A 13,182-nucleotide genomic window follows, 5' to 3' on the forward strand; every position below is an offset into this window, starting at 1 on the left:
TCATTCTGTAGATAGATAAGTGCTTACTTCCAATCAGTTTATTTCTCTAGTCTGTAAGACAAATCTATGAAAAACTGTCTTCCTGTTTCCTTCAGTGTGACAGTGTTTGATTAATCACAAGGAAAAAAAAAGTGAAATTTTGAGGTGGATGCAGGTAATGAGAGTAGGTCTGAATCTTCATTCTTTGGAGAATTGCATCCTGCTTCTACAGGTATGTGGAGGGTGGTCAGGACTAGCATTTCAGCCCACTAACTAATGAGGTTAATGAATGAGATACAGTCATAGAGCTGGAAGTCCTCTAAACCAAATTATTGTGTTGTAGAAGGCATTATTTCATAGCATCATTAGTGGGAACACTGCAAGTCCTCTGCCAGTGGGTTTTCCTATGAAACTTCTTCTGCCAAATAGTTCTATCTACCATTTCTGGTTTGAAGCCTTAGCCTATCCATTTAAGTTATTCTTGTAACTAAGAATTACTAGCTTTGGTCTTTGGTGATGTACCTTTATTTGCTGTTGTGTTGCCATTCTGTTTCCATGAACTCCACTCTGTGAATAAAATAATCTAGGTAACTGCAGAGAAAATTAGAGGATGAAAAATAATGGTTTTAAATGTTGAGGGTTTTAAAAAATATATTCTATGTCATTTACACAAGAGTTTAAAGTAAAACCATATTTGCTGGCTTTTCTTTTCCTACAGAGGAATTGGCTTTTTCTTAATGGGAAGCTAACCTAATTTCATGGGACTATCTGTTTTTCACATTATGTATTAAGTGCTTTTCTCTTAAACAGTGGCTTCAGAACTGTAACTCAGAACTGTCTTCTAGCTTTTCAAGGTACTGTCAGATATTGACTTAAAAGTTCAGCTGAGAGTTTCTCAGTTCATAGTTTCTCTATTTTTTGAATAATCTTAGTATATTTCTGCAGTTGGTAGTTCACTCTCTCTTTGAGAACTCTTACAAAATCAGTTAAAGGGTTCTTAAGTGAATGAAATATCGATTTGTTCTTTAAAAGTGTTCTTCAAATTTGACCTTGTATTTGATTTATCAGGAACTTATCACAATGATGCTTCAAGTAGATGTAGATCTGCGATTCTCAGCCTTGCAAGTTCTTGAGCATCCATGGGTTAATGTAAGTATTTTCAGATTTGCAGATGCTTCTGGCAATTTGGCACCTTTGGGCTTTTTTCTCTCAAGCCCTTGCTATGCCCTTTTGGGAGCCAGCACATTCTAAAGATGCCACAGATTTAAGTGGAAATAAGCTGGTTTACAGGTTGATTCAGTGTATTGTGTACCTTGGAGTTTTCATTATTTTGTGTGTGCTCAGCTACATTTTCTCTGAAATGGACTTTCAACAAATATAAACCCCATTAGATAAATGTATATCTCTAACACTCAGCTTGCATGTTCAGTGACACATTTTGTTCTCCTGAGATCAGGTGGACTCAAAAATCTCACAGTCATGATTAAGAGTTACTGAAATATAGTCTCTACTGTTAAACCTACTTGATCCAGGATGGAACAGGGAAACATTTAGAATCATATTTAGCTTCTGATGGTATTTAAGATTTGTCAGTTATTCCAGATTATTTAACATGTTTTAAAATATATGGAAGACAAAAAATAAAAATTTGGGACAATCTATGTTCCAATTCAGAAGGAACAACTGAGAAAAGAAACACAATTGGGATGAACAGAGGAAAAAATAAAGGAAGAGGAAATGATGCTTCATTTTGTTTGTTGCAAGTTTGAGTGTGCAGTCCTCCCTGGAATACTCTTCAGTCCCTAAGCTGCTGTATCCAAAATCCCTTTCTCACTAAAAAACTGCTCTAAAAATTCAAATGTTCAGTCACCTCAAATATTTTTTTTAATGAAAGTGTCCTCCATATAGTCAGACTAGTAGTGATCAGTTAAGTATTTACCAAGTACATGCTTTAAACTTGGAGGGCTCCCTTATTACCCGAACCACTTTTTTTTTTTTTTTTTTTTGATTGTGAATGCTATTAATATGCAGAGCCCTTCTGTGGTGTATGATGAGTGCAAGGATCCAGGCCAACATCTGATGAAAATCTTTTCATTTTGAAGATGACATTCAAGCAGCTGAAATATTAATTTTCCTTGGTGCCAGGGGCTGTCCTTGGACATAGTGTTCTGTCACAGTTTATAATGCCTTATGGTGATCAAGGGGTCTCTCAGTCTCCGTGGGAGGAGGATGTGTGGAGATTTCTGGAGCGCTGAAGAGGAAGAGATGGAAGTGACTGATGAGAAGCCACAGAGAGGCCAAGTCTACCGCAGTGTCAGCCTGCACACTGCTGCTGAGATTACTGAAATGTCTCTTGCTTACACCACTTAAGGAAGTGGTCACTAATCTTCCATTTTTTCTGAAAATATATTTGAAATGTTAATGCTTCCCCCAAATACTTTTTTTTTTTTTAATTGTTACACCATGGTGTGCTTTAGAAAGCTATTTTAGTGTGATGTACAAAAAAAAGAGGTGCAGCTCTTTGGCAGTAACCTGGTGGTGGTGGTGTGCAAGTGACACGAGGATCTGCTTCCCTGCCCTCAGCAGTACCTGCTGGTGAGGATAGTGGGGGAGAGGGGCTGAGGGCTATAGACTTTTAACACTCCAGAGCTCTGCTAGAAAACCTGAGCTCTGGTTCCTGAAATGCCTTGGCAAATTCCTGAATTTCTGTGCAATAAGTTAACTCGCAGAACCCTTTGCCAGAAGGTGTCTCGAGAACTGGTATAAATGAACACAAATGAGAATTTAATACATTTTTGGAGGATGATCCCATTGGTGCTTTTTAAATATAGTGGTCTGGATAGAACTCTTGGCTCACAAAATTCTTAAGTACTTGGTTTGCATGAACTAGAGGGTATACCAGGGAAAGTTCAAGATCTACTTGCTTCTATCAAGTATACTTCTAGTTATATTTCTTAAAGAGTGACTGTGATGCACTGTTAGAAACAACATGTGGTGATCAATTCATCTTTGGTCTAGCTCTGCTGCACTTGTAGTTTTATGCTGGTAATAATTCTATGCAGTCAAAACCTGTAGCAGTTCTATCTATAAGTAAGAGAAACAAATATGCTATGACAATTCTGTAATTCCTTTTTTTCTGCTGATTTTAACAACTGAAACAAATCAGTATTTTATCTTCTTCATTACACTAAGGATAGTTCATAATGCAGATCAAAACTGCTTCTGAATTCTCTTATGTCCTCCATATATTTTTTTCTGGGAGGAAAAGGCAAGCACTGGGACTGATGCCTTGAGAAGGCTGACCTAGAATAAAGGCTAGACAGAGTTAAAGGAATAAAGTAGGTATTTATTAAAAGGCCTTAAAGGATATACCTTGGGCAGTACAAGAGCCTGGCCAGGGCTACAAGCAAGATGGACCCAAAATGGTCACAAAAAAAATGGATGACTGGTGATGAGGTTTCACAGTTTTGTAAGTTTTGGTCTATTTGCATATTTGGGCTAATTGTCCAATTATAGCTTCAGGTTATGAAGTTCCATCCTCCTTGTTGTTCTCTCCATTTATGCTTTTTTGGGCCTGAAGCTTGTAACGACTGTCCTTGGTCTCAAACTGGAAAAGGATTGTTTCTTCTACCTATCCTGTGAAGAGAACTCACTAACACTTAATATGAGGCTCAGAGCTACACACCTAGGCAGCACAGAATCTGAAAAATATGAAGGCTAAAACTTAAGCCATCAGGACCAGTTCAGGAAAGTGCTTTCACACATTCCAAACATTGCTCCCATTTCAAAGCATCGCACATGGAAGCACTTAATACGGAGTATCAAATTAACTAGATGGCACCACAATCCTAGCTCACATTGGAAGAAATAAGAACATGGCTGAGTTGAAACAGGTGCTTAAATGGTTCCATGAGAAGGGGCATTTCCCTGAAGTGTGTCTGGGCAGTAGCAGTAGAGAAGCTAGGAGGAGCAGCTTGTTGATGCACAGAGGCAGAATGTACAGTGTCAGATCCAGCTACACATCCCTCTGCAGTCACCCGCTGGATCAGCTTCAAGTCTGTCCTACAGCCTCCCTGGACCTCATTTTCCCAGCTTCAGGACAGGGAATTAATGCACTCATCCCTGTTCACAAAAGGCTCTGCAATCTGTGTGTTGTAATTACCTGAACAATTATGTGAATACTGTCTTTCTGAGAAGAAATGGCACATGGAATTTTCACCTACACTCCATTATCACAGGTAACCTGGTTAAATACTTTTCCATGGTGTCAAATGCTGGAGTTTACTTTCTCTACAAGTTTCAGCTGGGATAGAGCTCACCACAACACTTCCCTTATTTCAGTTTTGAACCTATTCACAGAGTGTTAAATCTGAAGCTAAAACACTAGATAGAAACAGCTGGCTTGAAAAGCAGGCATGTGTTTTCTTTGACAATCTTAAGAAACATTTTCTCTCTTTGATCAAACCTTTGATAGAAGTGTTGTCACTGCTTACACTGTATAAAACCATTTTGTAGATTGTAAATAACCATTCTACTTTATAGCTGCTTACTATGTGATTACTTGGTAAATTGCTGAGGTTCCTGGAATGTGCTTTGACAGTTTCAGTAGGAGCAAGCCCTCATTTCAGTTTAAATTTTTGCTATAAAAATATCTGGAATCCTCTTGAAAACTGCAAAACTTGTTATGGTCAGAGTCAGACCAGTAAAGCAGTTTCAATGTGAATAACATCCCAGCTGTTTTCAATTCAAAAAAACAAAACCTGAAAAGATGTTGGCTACATGCCACTGCCACAGATGGAGATCTTGAATTCTAAATGCAATTCAGCAGCACTTCTTTGCCCCCTTCATTTCGTTTATTTGGAGTCATCTCTCCTACGCAATACACTTAGACCTGGAAACAAATCCATTAGTTTATACTTCCCCTACAGCAAGGACCCCAAGTCTTTACCTGTTAAAAGATTTCTGAAAAGTCAAAGAATTAAAAAAGAGGCCTGGCATTTTAAACTTTAATGTTATTGATAACCTGAAACAAGTTACAGAACAAAATCATTCTTTTTTGTATAAGTAGTAAGTGTTTCCTAATACATCACAGAGCAGTGAATGCTGAAAGGCTCACATTCTGTAAATCCTTCTCTGGTAAAATAATCAATATAAAAAGTGTGCTGTTGCTGGAGGAGGAAGATGGCATCTAAAAAGAGTTAGAGAACCTGGAGCTTTTATATTTTTCCCTCACTATGTCTGCCTTGGAAATTTGTGTGCAAAAGAAATGAATAACCAAGCAATAAGTATCAAAAAGCTAAACATCTGTAAGAAAATTAATTAAAAAAGACATTCCTTATTTTGCAGCTGCACTACTTTTGGTTACACCCTAGGACACTGCACCGAAGAATTTCCTTAGAATCCTTAAAGGAAACAGTGTCCAAAAGCTTTTCCAGCACGTCTATTTACTCTAATTTCCTGCTGTTACTTGTATAATGATCTATTCATCTGAGGCTTTTAGACCTGGAAAGTAAAGCTCTTGTGACCATCTTGTGAAATGGATCTAAGTGCTTCAGGGCAGTAGGAGTCTGGGAATCCTGAACTTCTTTACATCTTTATAACACTTCCTTTTCCTTTGAGTGGCAATGTCTCCTGCCACAGAGAACAATGCAAATATGAAACCAGTTTTTATCAATTACTGGAATTACTCCGAGACCTTGTGCCTCTTTTTTATTGTTTTTTATCTTGAATTCTTGCAAATAGACCATGAAAAGGATTTTTTAGATGATTCAAAAAAAAAAAAACCCGAAACAAACCAAAACTACAAAAAAAAAGACCAAAACACCCAAAACAAAAAACAAAAATTTGTTAACATTCCAAGCTGTTTATATTGTCCATGTGAAAACTCAAATTCTGGGACAGTTTTCAAACTGTTTTGGCTGCTCAGCTTCTGAGGTGTGCACAGGAGAGCTCTTCTTTCAGACTATTAGCAGTCAAGATCTTCTGAAGCTCATAACTCTTTAAAGTTCCCAGATGGAGCAGCAAAAATCACTGGTCACCTTTTAAAAAAATATTGTGATTAATGCTAACATTAAGATGGAATTCTGTGATCCTAACCCACTTGCAAAAGCAAAGACTTAAAATAGGGGAAAGGAACAGTTAACCTCTTCAGGGTTTGACATCCGTCCAATTTCAGCAACCCAATGAAATTCTTGTCAGCAATGTTTATACTGTTCTCCAATTCTGTAGCTTAACTTGCTGATTCTGATCAATTTGATATTTGATAGGTGTTTTTTTTCACTTCTTGCTTTTTAAAACTGCAGAGCAGCTTGTTTTGTATTTAGTTAAACAGCTGTCATCTCTCACCCTCAATAGCTATGTTTTATTCACTGAATTCCAGGAGCCAGCTTAATATATATTGATTCGTTTACAAAGCATGTTTGAATAAAAGAGAACTACTAAACATCAGGTGGAACCAAGAGTAGTTATAAAAACTTAGTAACAATAGAGGAATTCTGATATATCCCTATGCTGCATCTTGAATTGAGCTGGAAGGTATTTCATCTAAAAGCTGGAGTCCAAACTATGCGTCTGTGGTGTGTTGCCACTGGAACTGTGGGTGGTGCTTCACCAATAAAATATGACCAGAGTCTTGGTAACTATTGTCTTCTCTGTAATTTAGTCTTTTGACAAGATGACATGAATGCTTGGCAGACTTTTATGTCAAGAAAGCCAAGAGAATGATTTTATTTTTCTTCCCTCCTCTTGTGAAGAGGAGTTCACTTTACAGACTAGCTTTCTGCTGGGAAAGGCAAGGTCAACGGGAAGCAGGTCATTTTTAGGGGTCATGTACCACTGTGCCAGGACTCCCCAGTGCTAGACAATAATCAACTACTGGGTTGTATTGTTTTGTTTTGTGTTTTGCAGCTGTGTGCACTTGACCATATTTTGCCAGCTGAGACATTTTGTTAAGGGGTGAGTAAGGGATCTCTAAACACAAACTCCCCAAGCTAAATAAATAACAAACCCTACCAACCTCCCTAAAATTCCCATATGCTCACTGAACTCATGATTTACTGCAGCAGCTCTGAAACTCTTTAAGGGCACTCGTAATGTGTGAAAAATAAAAATAAGAAAGTGTCTGTCATCTCTCACTATTCTGATCTTGTCTCATTTGCCTTTATTCTGCTAGGATTTTGTCTAAGTGGAGTTTAAGAATTATTTCAGCTGTTTATTTATTTACACACCATGCAGCACCAGTTAGTGATGACTATGGCATAGGGCCAGTGACCTGATACCCTGTATATTTTTGCCTCTTCTACATTTCGTTTTCTATTCCACCTATTCTGCATATTTGTTGCCTGAAATCCTTCCTATTCTGCTAGTGGGGAAGTCTCACTGAGAAATGGGTTTTTGCACATTTTTCAGGCATAAAGCTATTTTCTACAATTTCTAAAAAAGCCTCCTCTCTTATTGGGCTTGAATTCAGCCTGTGGACTTTCGCAAAACCACAAACTCCATTTGTTCTGCTGGGGTTTCTCCTCAGCATGGAGGATGCTAGCTTGCTTTGGTGCACGGATCCAGGTTTGCTCTGAAAAGTGGGATGTCTCAGCTGAAAGGAGAAATGTCCCAGCCCAGCCTATTGTTTTTGTAATATCTTGGATACTTTTTACTTTCGAGGTCATTATCATTAAATTTATGTGATGAGTAAACAGAATCTTAAGCACATCTGAAATCCTCAGGCTTTGAAATATTAATGGGCAGAAAAATAACCGGGTAGTGGTAATTAAGATATGGTAGAAAGAAAAATGAAATGTTTAACAATTATTAATGAACATTGCCTAAAGTTTGAGAAGAAAATATTGGGTAAAGAAGAGAGATACTGCTTGGTGCCATATTATGTTCATCTTGTAAGTACCTTAAATCTATTGATGGAGACAATGATTGACCCATATTTTAATGCAAGCATTTTGAAAACTTTTCTATATTGATGTGACCTATCAAAATCACCTCACAAATCCTTTTTTCATCTTTCTTCTCTGAAGTTTCACTTTGCTTTATTTATCTGCAGGATGATGGCCTTCCAGAGAATGAGCATCAGCTCTCAGTAGCCGGGAAGATAAAGAAGCATTTCAACACAGGCCCTAAGCCGAACAGCACAGCAGCTGGAGTTTCTGTCATAGCAGTAAGCATCTGAAATACACAGATGAAACAGATTTATGTGCCCACCAGACAGTTATGTGTTTAGGACACCAAAGGAAACCAGAGAGGGTTAATCTTTAAATAATTGTAGCACAGAATTAATATAAGCCTAGTTAGCCTGGTATCCTGCACAGCTTCTCCTTTGATTCTCCTTGTGAGTCACATTGTTATTTAACAGCCCTAGGAGATATAACTCTGCACACAGCACATAGTTCCACATTTCACCAGAAGATCAGTGGACCTAACTCCAAAGTGAATTCTACAATTTGAACGGTGGGATCATGACATTTTACTTGGCAGCAGACTCATTGTATGGATTTAGGCCACACAGTGACTGTAGCAGGACAGCACCACTTTTAAGTGGAAATTGCTTAAAAATTTAACTGCAAATCTGTACGGCAGCCTGAGCCTCTCCTCTTTGAAGACATGAAAGAAAGCAATGCTGCCTTGCTGCTGCCTTCATGGTTAACATGAGTCTAGCCACTCCAGATTTAGCTGGGCAGCAGCATTTTATTGTAGTGCCACACACAGCCTGCTTCCCTGTCAGCAGAAGTATTTATTGGGGTAAAGACTAAATGGAACTTCTTGCTGCCTTCTGTCATGTTTTAATTCCAGTGGAGCCATTCTAGGTTTGAATGTGTTGGAGTGTCTGAAGCAAAGCTTGGCCAAAATTTTGACCAAGCTTTACTGTGGTTTCAATGGCATCCTCAGTGGAGCATACATCACATACTATTGTATTTTTTCCTCACAGATGAACATGTGTATGACATATAGATGGACACAGGATATAGTCAGCATATGACGAGATTATTCATACTAATGCCATTGAATAGTAACATGCACATCCTTCACATTTTTGATACATCTGCTTGTGTTTGTAAGCTTTCCTTTATTACTCATAGTAATGTGAACACTCCAAAGAGTCACTAAAAATGTGACATGTTAAACGTAACCATTCCCATATCAGATTACTCAGTGTTCATTCCCAGCTTCCATAAATTGCAGGTGGTGTGACTGCACATGTACACTTTCTTGTACTGTTTCCACTTTCATGTTTCTCAGCTCAGCCCCTCCAGTGTTGAGTTAAATCAGCATGAAATAAATTCAGCTCAGCACATGCAATCTGGCTCACAGGTGTGAAGTGCTTGTGCAGCAAAATGGATACTGTCTCAAAGTTACTTGGTATAAGTACTTAAAATTTCAAGCTGTGCCTCTCTCATATTTTTTTCTTTACTCTTTCCTACCCTGAATGTCCTCAACATGGAAGCAAGTTGTTCCTCATGCTTTTCCTAGATTTTCTCAGTCATCAGCTAACATAGTCAGCATTTATTTATTTTCATTTTTAAGCAATAATACTGCAGCAACTCTCCCACAACTAAAACATCACATACCCATTGCTCATCTGAACTGCAGGTATGTTCTTAATAGACTAGCTGAAATTGTGTTCCTACTGAATGGACTGCCAGCACGCTTGTCCATGGGAATTACTGCTCAAATCCTCCATGCTAATGACTTCAAAGCTTAAAAGCAAGAAATGATGCCTCTGTCCTCATCCATCCCTTGCCTCCTTTACGTTTTTAATATCCCTGCCCTCCTCTTTTTTTTTATTTTCCCCAGTTGCTTTGCCAAGGGTTTGCAGCAATTTAACACCTGAGTAATCAAAAAGGCACTGTAGTGAATCTGTCCACTGCAAAACATCAGGAAAAAATGTGTATGATTAATTATATTCTTAATTGCTTCTCTTTATTTTTTAGTGTTTGGAAATTTAACAGATTATTTTTAGTGATCATCTCTGTCGGCAAACTTCATATCCTGACAAAATTGATCCTGCAACTTGGCCCATAAAGTAGAAATGTTTAGAATACTTTTACATAATTCAGAAAGTGGTTTGATTATGGGAAGAAATGGGGAAGTATAGACCTCTTTAGTGTTTTAGTAATGTTTCAGAATGCTAGATAATTTCCGTTTTATGAAAAAATTAGTTTTGTTTTCTACAAAAATAATTTAATATGTAAAAGAAAGCCAAAAGCAAAGCAACATCTTTAAATGTTGTTTTTGCATTTGGAAGTCTATTTAATTTACATTTGACATGCACGTCACCAAGGTTCTACGTTTGGGAATCTCCGTTTAACTGTGGAATCTCTAATAAGCTAAAATTAAATCCTAATAACAAAGACTGCTCTAGATTTAGAATATTCAAAATATGTATAGATGCTGTAACATACTATTTGGCACTAAAGACATGCACTAACTATACTTGCTATAAAAATACTGGGGGTTTGTGGCTGCCTGTATGTTTACATACTTTTTGAGAGAGTGCTTGTGTATATAATATATAGAGTCACCTTCTATATATTATATAACACATCTGTGTCTGTGTTTGTGAAAATGTGTTAATATGTGCTTATATTTCTGTAGCTTACTTAATAGTATGAAAGATAAATATGATCATTATTTTGAGTATTTTAACTCTGTTTATGTACAGAGCTTGCTAATATGTGGTATTTAGTTCTTAGTTTGTCCTCACATTGGTATGATATGATATTATATGCCTTTTTTCTCTGGTGGTAAAAAGAAACACACCTCAAAGATCTCAAGGAGTATTTACCATATGCACCAATTAAAACTATAATATGAAAATTAAGCTCCTAAAGATGTGTCTCTGGTCAGCTTGACTGAAAGGAAGTTTGAAGCCATGTTGTTTTGCATACAACTTCTGTGGCTACTGCTTCCTTCAGCAATGTCCAAATTGCATTGATTCCTTTGGTTCAGATTTATGTCTGCTTTATTGGTGTGGTAATCTCTGTAAAAGTTGTCTCCGTCTGTCCAAGGCAGAGACATCCTACTTCTCGTGCATGTGTCCAGACTTCAAGTTTGTCCACATTTGAAAAGATTTGTCAGTTTGGACAAACTACCCTAATGAACATGTGCATGCTTAGCAAAACAGTTCATTTGCTGATGTAGTAGAACTATTTCTCAAACAAAATTAACTATACAAGCAAGGAGACTTTTCTGTTGATGCAATAATACATCATTAGAAGTTCTGCCAGAGTAACTATGTCAGCTGGGAAAAAATTCCCCTGAACCAACATAGCTTTGCCAGCAAAATTTTAATTGGAGAGCTAGCTTTTAAAACAGCAAGAGAATTAGCAAGTTCCTAAAAAACGCTGCTTGCTGATGAGAGAGTGCGTAGGACAAATATCGCTTTACTTGCCCTGTTCTTAAACTCTTGTCACAGGCGTTGACTACCGGTCTCTGTGGGAGATGGTTTGGGCTAGTGCCCCTCCGTCTGTGTCAGAATGGCCACACTGCTGTTAAACATGTGCCAAAATATTTGCTGGATCATGTTTCTCATACAGCTTTTCAATAGGAGCAGTATTTTTTAGTTCTGTGGTGGTGTTTATAAAAGGTACTGCAGTAAAAACATAAAACCAGATATATTAAATAGAATTTTTAAAATTTAGGGGTAGATTTTATTCTTCAGTTCTTCAAGGATGTCAATTCCGTTTATTTTGGTTTGGCCACAAAAAAAAAAAAAAAAAAAAAAAAAAAAAAAAAAAAAAAAAAGCACCCTTGTGGCTTTACCCTCTGGGCTTCAGTAACAGTGGCTATTTCAGTTATGAACACAAATCTCTTTTTGAGAATGCTTCTGCAATCCAAAGGTGTGCTGTAATTCCTTGTATGAACCTAGCATCGTTTAATATATGTCCTTGTCTGAAGTGTTAAATCTTAGCCTGTATGTCATCACTTTGGTGCTTGCACTTTTGCCATTGTTAAGACAGAGAAAAGGACTAATGCTAATCTGCTGTTAAGGTTGTATGAGGTCTCTGTCTTGGCAATGGGAACAAACTCCAGCTGGAGATGAGAGTAAACAACAAGTAGAACAGAAAAGAAGAAAAGCTGCTTAGAAAGTTGGTGCAGCCCTCTTCTGCTTACAGGGTCCTGGGCTGAGGACCCTGGCAATGGGCAGGCAGTGTGTGGGTCATTGTCCTGCATTCTGCTGGTTTTAAAATAAAATCACCAACACCAAGTGGAATTTTTATCCATGGATTTCTTGGGTGGTGTGGAGGAGAAGCCAAGCCTAGCCTGTAAGTTTTGCTTAAAGTCTTAGAGCTGAACCTGTGTCTCGGCTATCCCTTCACATCTGTTGTCTGTGTTGTCCTGGGGTCCTTGTCCACAGTTGGGTTGCTCATGACAGGATTTCCACACCACCGAAATTGTTTCAACTCTTGTTAGGGAGCGATTCTCCCCATTTTCTCTGCATTATTTTTTGGCTATTCGATTTTAGGGCAGTATTTTTGATCTGATTTTTAAGAAAACATCCCTTTTGTGTGTTTTATGTGCAGCATACAAGGAAGCCAGTAGATGGCAATAGCAGACCAGTGTAGTTAAGCCAACACAAATTTAACTCTAGCTACAAGGTTCCCATGGTTTTAAACAGGAAACATCCTTTAAATAATTCTAAATAAGATGAAAGAGGCATTCTTTAAACAAAATAGAATAAATTATTAAATTCTACACTTTCAGGGGAGTCATCAAGAGAAAGTTAAATTTGCAGTTAGTTTCTAACTCCCCTTGAAGTGGTTAGTACCTGGAAATGCATTGAACTGCTTTTCTGAATTTAGAATTAGAAACTATCAGTATTGGAAATAGATGCCGCACTCTTACTGAAGGACAAAATGGCCTTTTTCCTTCACAGAGCAAAAATCTGAAAATCATTGCAATAGTTTTAGAGCAGCCAGAGTTTCTTCATCAAGACTTTTTTCCCCCCAACATTTCATGTAATTTGGCTAAATTATGTTTCCACCGTCTGTTAGTGCAGCACAGAAGGGCTAGGGAAAAGAACATATTTTCTTTGTTCCTATGCACATGATTTTGCTAATGATAAACCAAACTTGAAAGATCTGTATTCCTTAAGTAATATCAGCACAATTTCCTGGACACAATGTTAAGTTCATTTCCATTTTGACTTTAATTGGTGCAATTTTAAACCAAATAGTTTTGTACTGTTATCTTTTTGAG

The 13,182-nt window shown here is 37.6% G+C and overlaps 1 protein-coding gene across 2 annotated transcripts in view; it reads left to right on the forward strand.

Annotated features, from left to right (window-relative positions):
- Window positions 1-13,182, forward strand: part of DCLK1 (doublecortin like kinase 1) — a 230,564-nt gene that overhangs the window by 206,714 nt on the left and 10,668 nt on the right. For both annotated transcript variants that reach the window (XM_058829307.1, XM_058829306.1), the window contains exons 15-16: window positions 1,048-1,128; window positions 8,030-8,143. In XM_058829307.1, coding sequence (XP_058685290.1) covers window positions 1,048-1,128; window positions 8,030-8,143 — 195 coding nt within the window. The remainder of the gene's footprint in view (window positions 1-1,047; window positions 1,129-8,029; window positions 8,144-13,182) is intronic.

Source organism: Poecile atricapillus, chromosome 1 (assembly GCF_030490865.1).
Source record: "Poecile atricapillus isolate bPoeAtr1 chromosome 1, bPoeAtr1.hap1, whole genome shotgun sequence".
Lineage (NCBI taxonomy): Eukaryota > Metazoa > Chordata > Aves > Passeriformes > Paridae > Poecile > Poecile atricapillus.